The sequence below is a fragment of the Carya illinoinensis genome, chromosome 10 (genome assembly GCF_018687715.1).
Source record: "Carya illinoinensis cultivar Pawnee chromosome 10, C.illinoinensisPawnee_v1, whole genome shotgun sequence".
In the NCBI taxonomy this organism is placed as follows: Eukaryota; Viridiplantae; Streptophyta; class Magnoliopsida; order Fagales; family Juglandaceae; genus Carya; species Carya illinoinensis.
Window position 1 is genome coordinate 28701418 of NC_056761.1, and position 13611 is coordinate 28715028.

Sequence of the window (13611 nt, forward strand, 5' to 3'; positions counted from 1 at the left end):
CTAGCTAGGATGTTAACTATCAGCCAGTATAACAGAAATATCTAAAGTTGGACAAGTATTTTAACCTGATGGTAAGACCTATACGATCTTTGGTAAAGTTAATGCGATGAATTCAAACTCGATCTTTCTGTTTCCCAACAAATCAACTTGTGATGCGACACATTTAGATTAAATATTAGCATCAAAGCGTGATTAATACATAAATTCAGTTATTTTCTATCAAATTAACATAATATTCATTATAATTAATGGCATGGTAATATAATAATATTGCAGATGATGGTATTTTTATTTAGAATAATTCTACTTATCATTCACACACCCCACACACCGTACCACACGTACATTTTAATTTTTTTTTTTTTTCATTTTTCCTATAACAAATATGAGGTGTATGGATGGTAGATAAGTAGAACAACTCAATAATTAGTTTAATAAGAATAAAATAAAATAAAAAATAATATTAAGATATGTAAAGTATATAGTGTGAGATGATGAGTAACATCCCTTTTTTATTTATAAAATGCATATAGATGCATTGTACTGCACTTAACTAGCTTCAACATTGTAGTACTCAAAAAACTGTTACTAGAACTATTATACAATATTGGGCAAAAATTAGAAAAAATCTTCCGAATACTCTGTAATCCATGTGGTACTTAGTTTTTTCTGCTTCTTAAATGTTTAATGTTGGCCATATAAGTGGACCTCACGACGGTTGAGTGCTTGAACTGGTCTTGCATTCATCTCAGCATACTGCAATTAAGTAAATCATAAATTAATTAGAAACTAATTTCTGATCAACTCCTTGATTTCATTGTTCTTGTTGCCTTGGATTATAAAATGAAAGGTTTTATATATATATATATATATATATATATATATATATATATATATATATATATGTATATATATTACACCCTCATCTCACTTTTGTGTTACTCATGTATTAAAATATCGATCAGTATATTCATGATTTGCTCTTGTTTTATTATTGGAAAATTTTATATACAACATTGAAGTTCCACTCCTATCATATTGTGATGATCATGTGATATTATCTATCAATCATTGAATTTGCTTAAAGAAGATCATAAGAATTAATATAATTTTTAACGCGTAATGTCACAACATCACAATGTGATGAAAAAAGTTTTGTTACTTACATCATGGACCACCTCTCTGAGTAACTTTACTTGCTTCCTTGAGACTGTCCTTACCTGAGGGTGTATTTTATATATAATAAAATATTATCAAATTATGTCTCATTCAAGCCTAACAAAAACAAAAGAAAACCTAACAAAAAAAAAAAACACTGAAGAATTTAAAAAGGAGATGAGAGGTTTAACAAGAGCTTTACCTTCTTATTGATTATCCAAGTAACACCTTCAGTGCATGGAGGAACAGTGAGTGAGCCCATGTATCTGTAGTACCTCTTTCCACCCATTTTTATTTCTGTAGGATCAATCACCCCCATATTTCTTTCTACCTTTTCATCGGCCATGGATATTAAGTTTCTCATAAACTGAAATTCGAATTAATAACATATCAAACCACAATTTGGAAGACAGCTACGGCAAAGCAATATGATCTTTTGATTGGGGATAGTACTGTTTTATTTTTTAACTTGAATCGTAGGTGACATCCATTTGATCATGATCATCTTCCCACATGTTTAAAGACTTGTATCGTTGTCGTTTTTCATTGAAATTGACCAATTCCTTGGAAGATTGTCCTGTCTCATTGCTTCCAATTAATTTCTTAATTTGATAACAATGAAAAAATGATTTTTTTTTTCCCCTTTTATTGACCTTTTAAGGGTTTGTGCTACGTATCATTTAAACAGGGAAAAAAAAGGCAAACGTAATTAAGGAATCTTGGGGGAGTATTTTTACCTTTGAAAGGAAAGCATCTGGTCGACCAATCTTATAGAAAAGTCCAACAACAGCAATCTTATTTTCCATGCTGAGGTCCTGGCTCAAGTGAACCATATGCAGCTCCAAGTCATACCTGATTTAACCAGAAGACAAAAAGAAAAAAAAAAGGTCCATGAACTTATTCAGCAACTCCTATTTCTTCCAGATGTAGAAGAAGAAAGATGTACAGAGAGAGAGAGAGAGAGAGAGAGAGAGAGAGAGAGAGACCTCCTGCCATTGATGGAATGCTCGGAAGGTGAGTGCCAATGTCCTTGTTGGAGAGAGTAATCAGTGCCGTTGATCTGTATGGAACCGGCATCACCTACCCATTGCACCTGCATCCATGACATTGACAGTATTTAATGTATTAACAAGCAAATAATTGTCTTCATGCTGGTGCGGGACAGCCCATACTAGTTTACACGAATGCATGTCCTTTATATTGTATCATTGCTTGCAACTTTCATTATTGTAAAGTCAGCTTTAATTTTATTTATTTATTTATTTATTCGATGGAATCAGTTTTAATTTTTAATATGTCAGAATCAGAGCATTACTCTCAACCCTATACGATCTGCAACAAGCTCTGGATCAACGTGACAAAAGTCCACACCCAATTTGATATTTTGTCCTATTATAACCTAGCTAGCTAGCTAGAAATGTTCTACTTCGGAAAGGAATTGAAAAAAAAATAAAAATAAAAATAGTAAATCTAGTATGATAGCTAGCGGAGTCGACGTTTTCCATAGCAACACTTCAGCTACCCCATTAGGATGGCCTCCAGTTTCATGATCTCCCCTCTGATAGGGCCACCATTTTCAGAGCCGGGAAGCAAGGAACTGAAGGAAGCTTTTTTACCCTGGCTTGCAGATGGTCCACCTCTCTGAACAACAGTACTATTATCTTCATTAGTAATCACAGTATTTTAAGTCGATATGAAATTTAAATAATACATATATAAAATCATTTGAAATATAAAACATCAGCAAATATGATTTTAGGTGTAATAAAATCGAAATGAAGAACAAGATCGCCCGGAAAATTAACTCGAGTTAAAAGGATATAAACCAGAAAAGATCCATGAAATCAAACTTGATCATTTATAGGGGTCATCGGCTATTAGCAATTAGTTGTATACATGAATCTAGATGTATGCATGAAGTGAATAGATACTTCAAAACCGTAAACAAAACTCATATAGTTTGGTAGCTTTCTTTCCTTACCGAAATATCATGCCCTCTATTCTTGATGGTGGCATTAGAAGGTTTGTAGCTCCTTTTTAGTTCCCCCAACTTGGGAATCGATTTCACTCTCTGACTTGACATATCTATGGGAGACTGCATATCTCCATTCTTACATGCAGCCCATTCTTTCCGGATGTCTCCCCAATGACGTGGCCCCATCTCGCTTCCTTCCAAATAATCAAACTCTCTCTCATCCTCTGCAGCATATGATTCACAGAATATAGCACAGTGAACAACTCGGAAGGAAAAGTACTTGTATAAGGAGAAAATAAAAAGGAAAGCAAATGACATATATGTATATAAAACGTGTGTCTTTTGCATTACCGAGTTCCTGAGATGCGGTTGGCGTTAGATGTGAGAAAAGAATTACAAAGATCAAAATGCTTGATATAAAGATCGATTTGCTTGGATTCTTCATGCTTTGCAAAGCTTGGAGCAAAAGAGTTTCGAGAAAACCACTGGTGCAGGCCAGGTTTGGAGAAAATGCTGGCCGGTTTTCTGTTGGAGGTATCCTGTGGCAAATTAAGGACCAGGATCTCTCTAATATATATAGATTGGTTGTACAGTACTCGGCAACGAATTGGAAAATTTCCTACAGGTTTCCTGGGTCAACCATCCCTTGTATGAATGTGAGAATCTAGATTAAACACCCACGAGCTAGAGAGAAGGTTCCTTGATACTACAGACGTGAAAGTCGGTAGTAAAGATTAATAAAATCGAATGACATAATTAAAAAAAGCAAAATAAAATGATTCGAATTCGATTCATTGAATTTACACCAGGTCACACGTGTCTTACATCTTTACTGATTATATATAATGACATACATCATGAGGCTAATTCAATGAAAATTGAGGTTCATGATCAAGTAAAGGATAGAGGTATGGTTTGGGTCTAGTTTCAACAAAGAGTAAATAAATTTATTGGATGAAGAACGCGTGTTTCTTTATCTTATTATAAAATAAGCGTCTTATAACTAACATTGAATCAAATTTCATGAACAAGACCAAACCCGGCCAGATCAAATAATTCTCAACATAAAGGAAGTATCCGTCTGAAAAACCAATGGTTCAGATCCCAAGATTTGAGTGCACTATGTTATAATACTAAGGACTTATTTGGACACTAGGAGTATCTAATAATTCTGTGCAAAAAATAATAAACACTGTACTTTTCACAGCACTTTACACAACTATTTTCTAAAATGGGGTATATTTTTGTAAAGTATCTCATAAAAGTAATATTATTTTATAAAAATACCCTTATTTTAAAATATAATTGTGAAATGTGTTGTGTTGTGTGGATATCATTACTTGCCTAAGAAATGGTAGTAAAATTATTTGAATTAAGATGTTTTATTAGGTTTTAGGAAATTAGAGAAAAATTTGAATAAAAATATATTATAAAGTTAAAAAACTGTTTGAATATAATTTTTTAATATGATATTTTTTAGCTTGAAAAAATTGTATATATTGATTTTTTAATTTTATTTTAAAATTTGTAAAATTTGTAATGATTAGAAAATGATTAAATGAAAAAACTAAATATTTGAAATTGAAAAGTAATATCTGGAAAGAAAATTGTGAGAAGTTTTGAAAATTTCTCATTTTATCTGATAGGCATGGTAGTGCTACTATGCCAATCAAATTTGACTACTGTGTGTCGCTAGTGCAAATTACATTTTTCTTTCTTTCTTTCAAACATTTAAAAAATAAATAAAAAAAAAACACAAATACACTAATAGTTATTTTGTTAACCATTAAGTAAAAAAGAAATTATAAAACTAAAATAAAATACATAAACGATCAATCTCCAAGAGCAAATCTCTACGCCTACGCATTAAGACCCGTGGTCTTAATTACGAGCCGTACTTATACTCTGTCTCTTTTAGACTAAACTTTCGTTTTCCTAAGCAAGTTGTCTTTTTTTATTTAATTGAATTACAGTCCTTCCATTAATTGACAGTACTCTAAGCCTTTGTTACGTTTTATATATATTTTTATGGTTAGTGTAACCTAACATTAGCTTTAGTGAAATAAAACTATCTACTTGGAGCGCCTTAATCAATATCTTGGGTTGACCTTAAGAGTTAGAAAATTCATAGGAAGATGAATCGAAGTAATTAATTCATTTGATCTGAATAGTCGATGGTAGGAATATATTAGGTTCACGTTTGAGACATATTGCTAGATAGGAGCCTAAAATGAAATCGATGGAGTACGTACTCATGGCCAAGATCATAACATTAATTAATGTGTAAAGTTTCTAATTATGTGGACGTACACAAGCATGGACGTCATTATATACCATCTCGATCGGCCAGGTTAAACAAATTGACTTTTGCTGCATTGGGGTACCAAATCTGACTTTTGATACTGACTATGACTTAGGTACGTACACGGACAATATATAACAAATTCATGCATGCATGACGTTTTATCTAGCTACTACCATTTGAATAATTGATGATTCATTGAAGGCTTCGTTGACAAGAATTAAATACTGGGAAAATGGGAATAAAATATGAGCATGCAGTTCCCCTCCCATCAAACGTGATTTGGGTTTAATTACAATTGAGATTTGAATAGTTGGATGAAAAACACGTATCTTGCACGTATATACGTACGTACGTTATTGGATACGTTCCTGATCATGAGATCGACCAATTTCAAGCATAACTAGATTTAAGACCTACCCCTTTTAATGCTAAGATGCATATAATCCTTTGAGTAAGTATATAGTAATATTTTTCAGGCAAATTCATAAACACAATTAATCTATATAGATGGATGAGCTTCTTGTGCCTGCCTGTATGCATGGCGAAGAAGCAACCTGGCCATGTTTCATGGATTGTTGGCCGACTGGCCTCAAGGGTCAAGGAAACATTTTTCACCCACCTGCGTAGGAGACGGGGAGTCTGGGCTTCAACCCACTACATTTAAAGTACTGGCGAAGACGGGGGAGTTTAGGTTTCAATCTACTATAAGAAAAATAAACTTTTATGACTAATTTATTATAATAAAAAGATTATTTAAAATTAAAATTAATTATCAATAACTTTTTTATTATAATAAATTAATCACAAAAAATCTATTTTTCTTATAATAACCCGACTCCATAAATATATAGAGCCAACTCTAACTTCTGGCTTTTAAATTGCACTAGCAGCCAGTGGTTGGCCCCTCCCTTTCCACCGATCGAGAAAGAGCAAGTGGCAGTCTGGCAGATCGAATAGGCCGGTGGCTTTTAAATTGCATAACTAATTTGTGACTGCTAGTTAGCAGTAATAGCCAAGGGAGCGACCCCCCTGTACTCCATGGGCTAACATTTTCATAAAAAAGTGACGTTCCACAGCCCATGTCCATACACCGTCTATGGTCCTCTGTTCACAAACAATTAGAAGAAGAGCCAGATAGGTAAGTACTACGCTAGCTAGCTAGAGCTAGCCTAGATTCATAATGCAACAAGGGTAATGAAAATTACTGAACTTCTCGGGCCTAGCTTTTTGGTTTTCCTCAAGATAGTAATTAATTGCAAAAACTCTTCTTGAATTATCACATCCTTCTTAAAATACATCTTCAAAGTTCAAACTCCCACCTGTTAAAAATATAAAATATTCAATAATTATCCTCTTTCTGAAAGAAAAATAATGGAATATGATTACCTAGCCTCAAGCCCATAGTATATATAGCACCCGGCCCACCTAGCTAGAACTCGTTTTCAACTATTAACTATACAATATGTCGTAAACCAAGAAAAGAGAATTTGTAAAATCCGTTTTGAATTCTTTAAAGAGTTTTGTTACATATAAATAAAGTCATGTATTAATATACATACTAATACTGATTTTTTTATATTTAAAAATTAAATTAATACCATTTTTAATAAAATCTACTTTTTGACCAATCACAATAAATTGGTATACATATTAGTATACAAATGTTCTTGTAACTAGACTTTTTCTTTTCCAAAAGGCTTTTGTCAGTTTTGGCTTTGAAAAATGCTATGTCTACTTTTACTTTTTATTTTTAATAAAAGAGATTGTAGCAGACGATCAGAGATGATTTTCTTATCAGAACGTGACCATAGTAGCACCCAATCTGCTAAAAAGTCAGACAAAATGAGCCTAGACGACGAGAATTGCAAGAGCACCCTACAAGTCGGAGTTGAGCCATAGCCTGACCCAAGTTCCACGAGGGCATTGGTAGTCTATGAGCCTATGGATCATGAATGATCCTAAGTGTTTTACGTTATGAGTTTCAACCCCAAGACCTAATGCCCATTGCCAAACTCATGAACCATTAAGCCATTACCCTGGATGGTAAATACCATGTCTACTTACTGTGCTGTTTTGCATATAGAAGTTTTGGAAATATGGTCATTTTTCAGGCATTAATATGGGACATTTGTGTAGTTCACAAGAAATTAATGATATATGCTCTTTAGTAAAAGAGAGAGAATAAAAATAAATTCATTTGTCATCAAAACTAATGAGAACAGCACGTACGCTGCTCCCCATGTCAAATATAATCAGTTAAAAAAGGTAAGAGAAAAAAATAAAGGATTTATTTATGTTAATGAAATACATGCACAATGCAAAGGACGTAAATATGATTTATCATAGCTTATATATATAATTAGTGATGAATTTGACAATCTACTATGTCAAGTTTAATGGTCACAAACAAGCAGTTCTAAAATCTTTACAGTATGGTTGCTAGTGGTGAAAAATAAAAAAAAATAAAAAAAAACCTAGTATGAGTGTTCTCTTTAATGTACAAGTTAAGAAGTATGGATGGGCGGTGGGGCTCTACCCCTACTTGGCTGGGGCAGGGGTCCCTGCTCGTAGACGCGAAAGGGGAGGGGGGTGGTGGGTGATGTAGATGCCCACACGCTTTTGGCTACCGAGGTCAGGACCTAGGTTGGGCCAGGCCTAAAGTTTACCCCATTTGCTAGGGCCAAATTTATATATATATATATATATAAAAGAATTCATAAATATAAAACAATATCATTTTATACTTACAATTGAGTATATTTAAGCCAAAAACCCTAAATTTTCTCTCATCTCTTCTTTCTTTCTCTCCTTTTGCCGTTCTTACTTCTCTCCTCTCCTCTCCTCTCTTAGTCTCTCTCCCTCCACTATTCTCTCCTCTTTTCTTCTTCCTCCTCCTCCTTTGCCCATGGTGCTTCAGTTTTTCTTCTCCTCCTTGAACTTGAAGCGTCATGGTCCATGGCCGTGCCGTGGTCTTGAAATGACAATGATTTTTTTAAAGTGTGTTTGACTGTGTGATTTCTTGGATTTGTTATTGGATGATAGATTAGTGAATTTTAAGGATGGTATGTGTATTTATTGTTGTTTTTCTATCATTTTGGATTTTTATTCTTTTTCGGTTTATTTTTCACTGTGGGTAGGTGGTGGGCAGGGTGGGGCAGATGGTCGTGTGGGCCAATCTGGCATCAAAATAACAAATGGTTTTTATAAAAAGTGTTTCATCTTCAAAGAAATTACACAAAAACAAACTCATAAACTAATACATTATATATACATTAATATAGATATCATTACATAGACATTTTGCTTTACATGGTGCTCAAGGGAGACCACGTTTGTTGCGCCACATTCCTCGGTAAAGGTCTTGGTGAGTATCCGTAGTGCGAAGGGTGCCAACCAATTGGCAACACCCAGAATTTTGATCAAAATTTGGCATGCAATATTCACAACGAAGTGCACATGTTTGTGAATAGTCATTTAAACCACCACGGAATAAATAAGGTTAAGTGTTATTTGTACCAGAGTTTAAACCGTAAATTGGTTCATTTAATAAACTCTCAAATATCCATATATCACTTCATTTCCCAAAATAATAATACAAAACCATATATTTGATCCCTATATCCAAATACGGTAGACCAAACACAATTGGTCACCAATCTCATTAATACAACTCCAGAGAGACAATACAATTAGTAATAATGGAGACATACCTCATTCATCACTTGGCATTCTCCTTCCTGTATGAAATTAGTAGCAACGTGCCGTAGGAATGGCCCGAGGAAACGTCTACGTGTCCATGATGATTGACGCACAATAAGACTCACATGCACATTCACACCTAAAATTACCATATCACAAGTTTGATTCATTCAAACGATATGATCTTACAATGACAAAGTAAAGATATTTTTAAATGTAAAAAAGAAAAATAAAATATTATTTCATGAATAGAAAGGAAAAGGGTTACATAGTATGCAATGCAAATCCCATGAAATACCCACAATATTTATCCAGCATTGCACTGCTCTATTTGTTGTTCTCTCTCTAAAGTTACTCGTTCCCTTCAAAGACTTCAACTCCACAAAAAGCTCAAACCCTGTATCTAAAAAGTGAAATCTTGGCTTTTTCCTTGAGCCATTTATAGAACGGGATCACCAGATGTCTTTCTGACATTCTTCTGACTACAAGCATGCTTGAGTAGGAGCCCTTTGGTCTCCATTGTCCCACTGTAGCATGATAGAAATAGATTTTCTAATCAAGTCATGCACGTCCTTATGTCCTACCTTGGGACCAATCCACAGTCTCTCTTGGAATAAGGGTCTCCCAAGTGGCAATAGACCAAATATCTATGTTTAAATGGTATGGTCTATAGTGCCATTGGCCTACCACGCCATTCCCTTTAAGCATTTTCGTGTTATCCCGAAAATCCCGTACATCCGCATGGATCCTTTTCTTGACCGTTGCTCGCCTTTCAGTACCAACCTTCCTCCCTTTTGTAAGAATGGCGCCTTTTCTAAAACCATGAACCTCTACAGCTCTTCATTCTTTTCCCAGTTACTTGCTCACCTGGCATGGGGTGAATGTCTTTGTTATACCCTATGCTGAGATGCATCTAATAGGCTTTCTAGATGGTGTCGCTTACTCTTTTGTTGGACTAGCTGCACTAAGTAGACCACTTCTCCTCATTTTTCACCAAACTAATGAGTAAAGATCATCTTTGCCTTCCACTTGCCAAGGAAATGCTCTCTTCTTCACCTTCCCTTTGCTCTTGAAAGGTGGTCGATCCTCTGTTGTTGGCGTAGTCCTTACAACTTTTTCTCTACCTAGTGCTCAACTGGCAATAAGCATTTTTGCTCTACCTGGTGCTCAGTTGGGGATAAGCACTTTTGCTCTTCTAGTGCTCAGCTGACATCAAGTACTATTACTCTCCCTGGAACTTACTACGGGCAAGCATTTTGTGTTTCCATGATGCTTACCGAGGTGGCAAGTTTCATGCTCCTTCACATTCATGGCCAAGTGACGAGCATGTTTACTCTCCATCGTACTCGCTCAAGGGCGAGTAATTTTGCTCTTCATGAGTTTAGACTATAGGCGAGCAGTTTACTTTTCTGCATTGCTTATCGAAGTGACGAGCACTTTTGCTCTCCCTTGTGCTCATCTGGGGCAAGCACTATGATTTCCCATGATACTCGCCCAGGTTGTAAGCACTATGCTCTAAATTGTGCTCACCTCTCTTTGCCTTTTACTAGTGCTCGCTAGGGTGCCATGGACTTTCACCCTCAATAGTGCTCACGTGGGATGATCATTTTCACATTGTCTTTCTAGGTTATTCCTAGGGTGGTGAGAACTTTTGCTTTCTATGGTGTTCACCTATGTAATGAGCTTTTTGCAATCTCGCAATAATCACCAGGGGCAAGCATGTTGCCTTTTCTTGGTGCTTGCCTAGTTGGGGAGCAATTTGCCTTTCCATAATGTTTGTCGAAGTAGCAAGCTTTATACTTTCCCCAGGTGAGCACTTTGCCTTTTTCTGATAGTGGGGAGCACTTTTTCTATCCTTGGTGCTCACCTAGGGATGAGCACTTTTGCTATTCATGGTACTCATTTGGTGGGGGAGGGGGTTGAGCACTTTTCGAATTTATAATACCCATTCATGGCTTACATGGTTCAGCAATGAGGCCTATGTCCATGGCTCATGTGTAAAATCCAATACAAACATAGGTCAATACAAGCTCTCCATTTTGACTAAGCTCTCTGCAATCACTCACATGGAGTTCTCTCTACAATCACTCCATTATCTATAATTGTATAGGAGCCCTTTAATTATCTTCCTTTCCACCTTCCATGTGATTCCCAGCTCCAAGGTAGCATCAAAAGAAGTAGATCCTTCTCTCAACAATCTATTCATCTCCCCCCTTCAATTCCCTTCCTCTTACTTTATTTTTGTCCTCTCTTAATGTCTAGTCAAGCCTTGTCATTGTTAAACCCTTTATACCTTGTAATCAAGATGACAATCTTGAATTAGGGGAAGAAAACAATGAGCACAACTCAACCATTGGTCCTTTAGGTCCGTAAACTGTTTTTTCTAAAATAATAAAAATAGTTGAGCAAAATAAAACCAAATTGAATATAGGAAGTTAACTCACAATGAATATTCATTTTACCACCATCGTTTTTGTTATACCAATTTAGCAACCAAACAAAGTGTAAGCAAGAGAAAGGATTGAGATTTTTTTAAAGGACTCACAATAGGATTACCACCTGTTATGCATTATTTTTTCAGGATATATAAACATATGCAATTTCATTAAAATGAACACTATTTCTATTGCCAAGAGGGTAAATCCAAATTTGCTAAAAAAGTGGCTTCATATTTAATGTTAATACAAGAACTTAATTGAAATGTTTACATACTTCTAATGTCTCTTGTCTATTTTGGAATAGCCCAAACAAGAAAGCATATAATCTATTTTGCTCTATGTGGTGCTTGCCTGAGGGCAAACACTTTGCTCTCCCTAGTGCTCGCCTGGGTTGTTCCAAAGAATTCACTGAATTCAACACTTGCTTTGATACCAGTTATATCATAAGCTAAACCCATGTTGATGAATAACCAGCTCGCAATGAAAATTGAAGGTACAGTAATGCTATGAATGACCCAATATCGAATACTGGCAATAATATAAGCAAAAGAACATTTTCCCTTGCTTCTAATCAAGTTGAGCTCCATATTCATGTACAATAAAAAAGAAAGGGAGATTGATTTCATAAGAAATGAGATCAATAAGTGAGAATTTACTAATCTTACTTAAAACATTAGGCATAGATCTAAGTTACAATCCCTGAAAAAAGGTTCATCTTTGTTCTTGTTTCATACGTTTGTTTTAATAAAAAAAATATCAAGTTCAATCCAAACAACAATATTTGAGATATTGAAGACTGTTGAAGATTGCTTGTTTATACAAGTATGCTCATGTTTTATGGCTTGTCTCTAAATTAAATGTATTTTTTATGTATATTTCATCTTCTGCATATGGTTTAATAATATATAATTAGGAATATTCAAAGCTAGAAATCATTTTGCAGTGGAGTAGAGTTTGTGTTTCAGGTTCTCAAGGACTGATGTGTTTTGCTACGAGATTGATTAGGAACTTCAATGATGTGTATTCCAAGGGATGATGTTGAAATCTTAGAATATTTTAATTCTAATTTTGAGAAAGTTGATATGATTGAATACTTGGATGTTGAGGTTGAAGAAGATAGGAACTTGTCCAAGGAACTAAGTATGTTGTCATCTTCATATGTAGAATCGTGCATTGGGCTACAATTTGACAATCTAGACACTACAATAGATATTGCCTTTTCCAGTGGAGCCAATTTGTGGCAAAATGGCCATTTTTTTGTGGAAAATGGTTATTTTCCATAAAAAATGCTCGTGGATCACTCACCAAAAACAACTATCACCTTAAAAAGTATTATTACCCACCACAAAAATGACTTGTTAGAATAATCAATTTAATTTACGAATTCAGTAGGAAAAGAAAAAACTAATTGTCCATTAGAAATACTGGTTGGATTCCTTCTCCATCGTGGGAAAGAGATGTATTTTTCACAAAGGTGTATGGTGGGAACAACCCTCTTGTAGCCATATGGCTTTACTCATTTTATGGACTCAAGTTGCAACAAATACCCCTTACTACCATCAGTAATAGTCCTTGTAAAAAAATAAAAAAAAGTATTGATTTTTACAAGGTCGGGTGGTTGAAAATAACGTTAGTTCCGCTTAGTATTTAGATGAAAATCCTCTTATCCTTGCAAATAGCTAACATTTCGATAAAATCATCAGCCCTTAGTTTAGTTAAGAAGTGTGCATCAGAATTATTTGAATACAAATAACAACTACCCAGGATGTCCAACACTACAATATTCCTACAATAGTATGAAGATCTTTTTCATACTATATGGATTTCAACATAATAGATAAACATAGCACATGATCAACTTTCTAGTCATAACACTAAAATATAAAGCACGTCATCACAAGAAATGAACCCATTCTAGATCCAAGAATATACTTTAACACACATAGTTATCAAGTTTTTGAACTATTTGGAAATATTTTAAGTGGATATTGAGGAGTGCATCCATTTTACATACACCAATATATTTCCATGCCAGA

The 13611-nt window shown here is 34.7% G+C and overlaps 1 protein-coding gene across 1 annotated transcript; it reads right to left on the reverse strand.

Annotated features, from left to right (window-relative positions):
* Positions 1-487: 487 nt before the first annotated feature.
* Positions 488-3787, reverse strand: LOC122278823 (alpha carbonic anhydrase 7-like). Its single transcript, XM_043089028.1, has 7 exons — positions 3485-3787; positions 3140-3357; positions 2145-2251; positions 1896-2010; positions 1361-1525; positions 1167-1220; positions 488-756 (listed from the first exon to the last, which is right to left on the reverse strand). The coding sequence occupies exons 1-7, from the start codon at positions 3576-3578 to the stop codon at positions 685-687; spliced, it is 825 nt and encodes a 274-aa protein (XP_042944962.1). The 5' UTR covers positions 3579-3787; the 3' UTR covers positions 488-684.
* Between the last annotated feature and the right edge of the window lie 9824 nt (positions 3788-13611).

Excerpts from the sequence above, each read along its gene's own strand:
- LOC122278823 (XM_043089028.1), bottom strand. The coding sequence starts at position 3,578 with ATGAAGAATCCAAGCAAATCGATCTTTATATCAAGCATTTTGATCTTT. Across the intron at positions 3,358-3,484 it reads AACCGCATCTCAGGAACTCG|AGGATGAGAGAGAGTTTGAT; the intron begins GTAATGCAAAAG and ends CATATGCTGCAG. Across the intron at positions 1,526-1,895 it reads CAGATGCTTTCCTTTCAAAG|TTTATGAGAAACTTAATATC; the intron begins GTAAAAATACTC and ends TTCGAATTTCAG.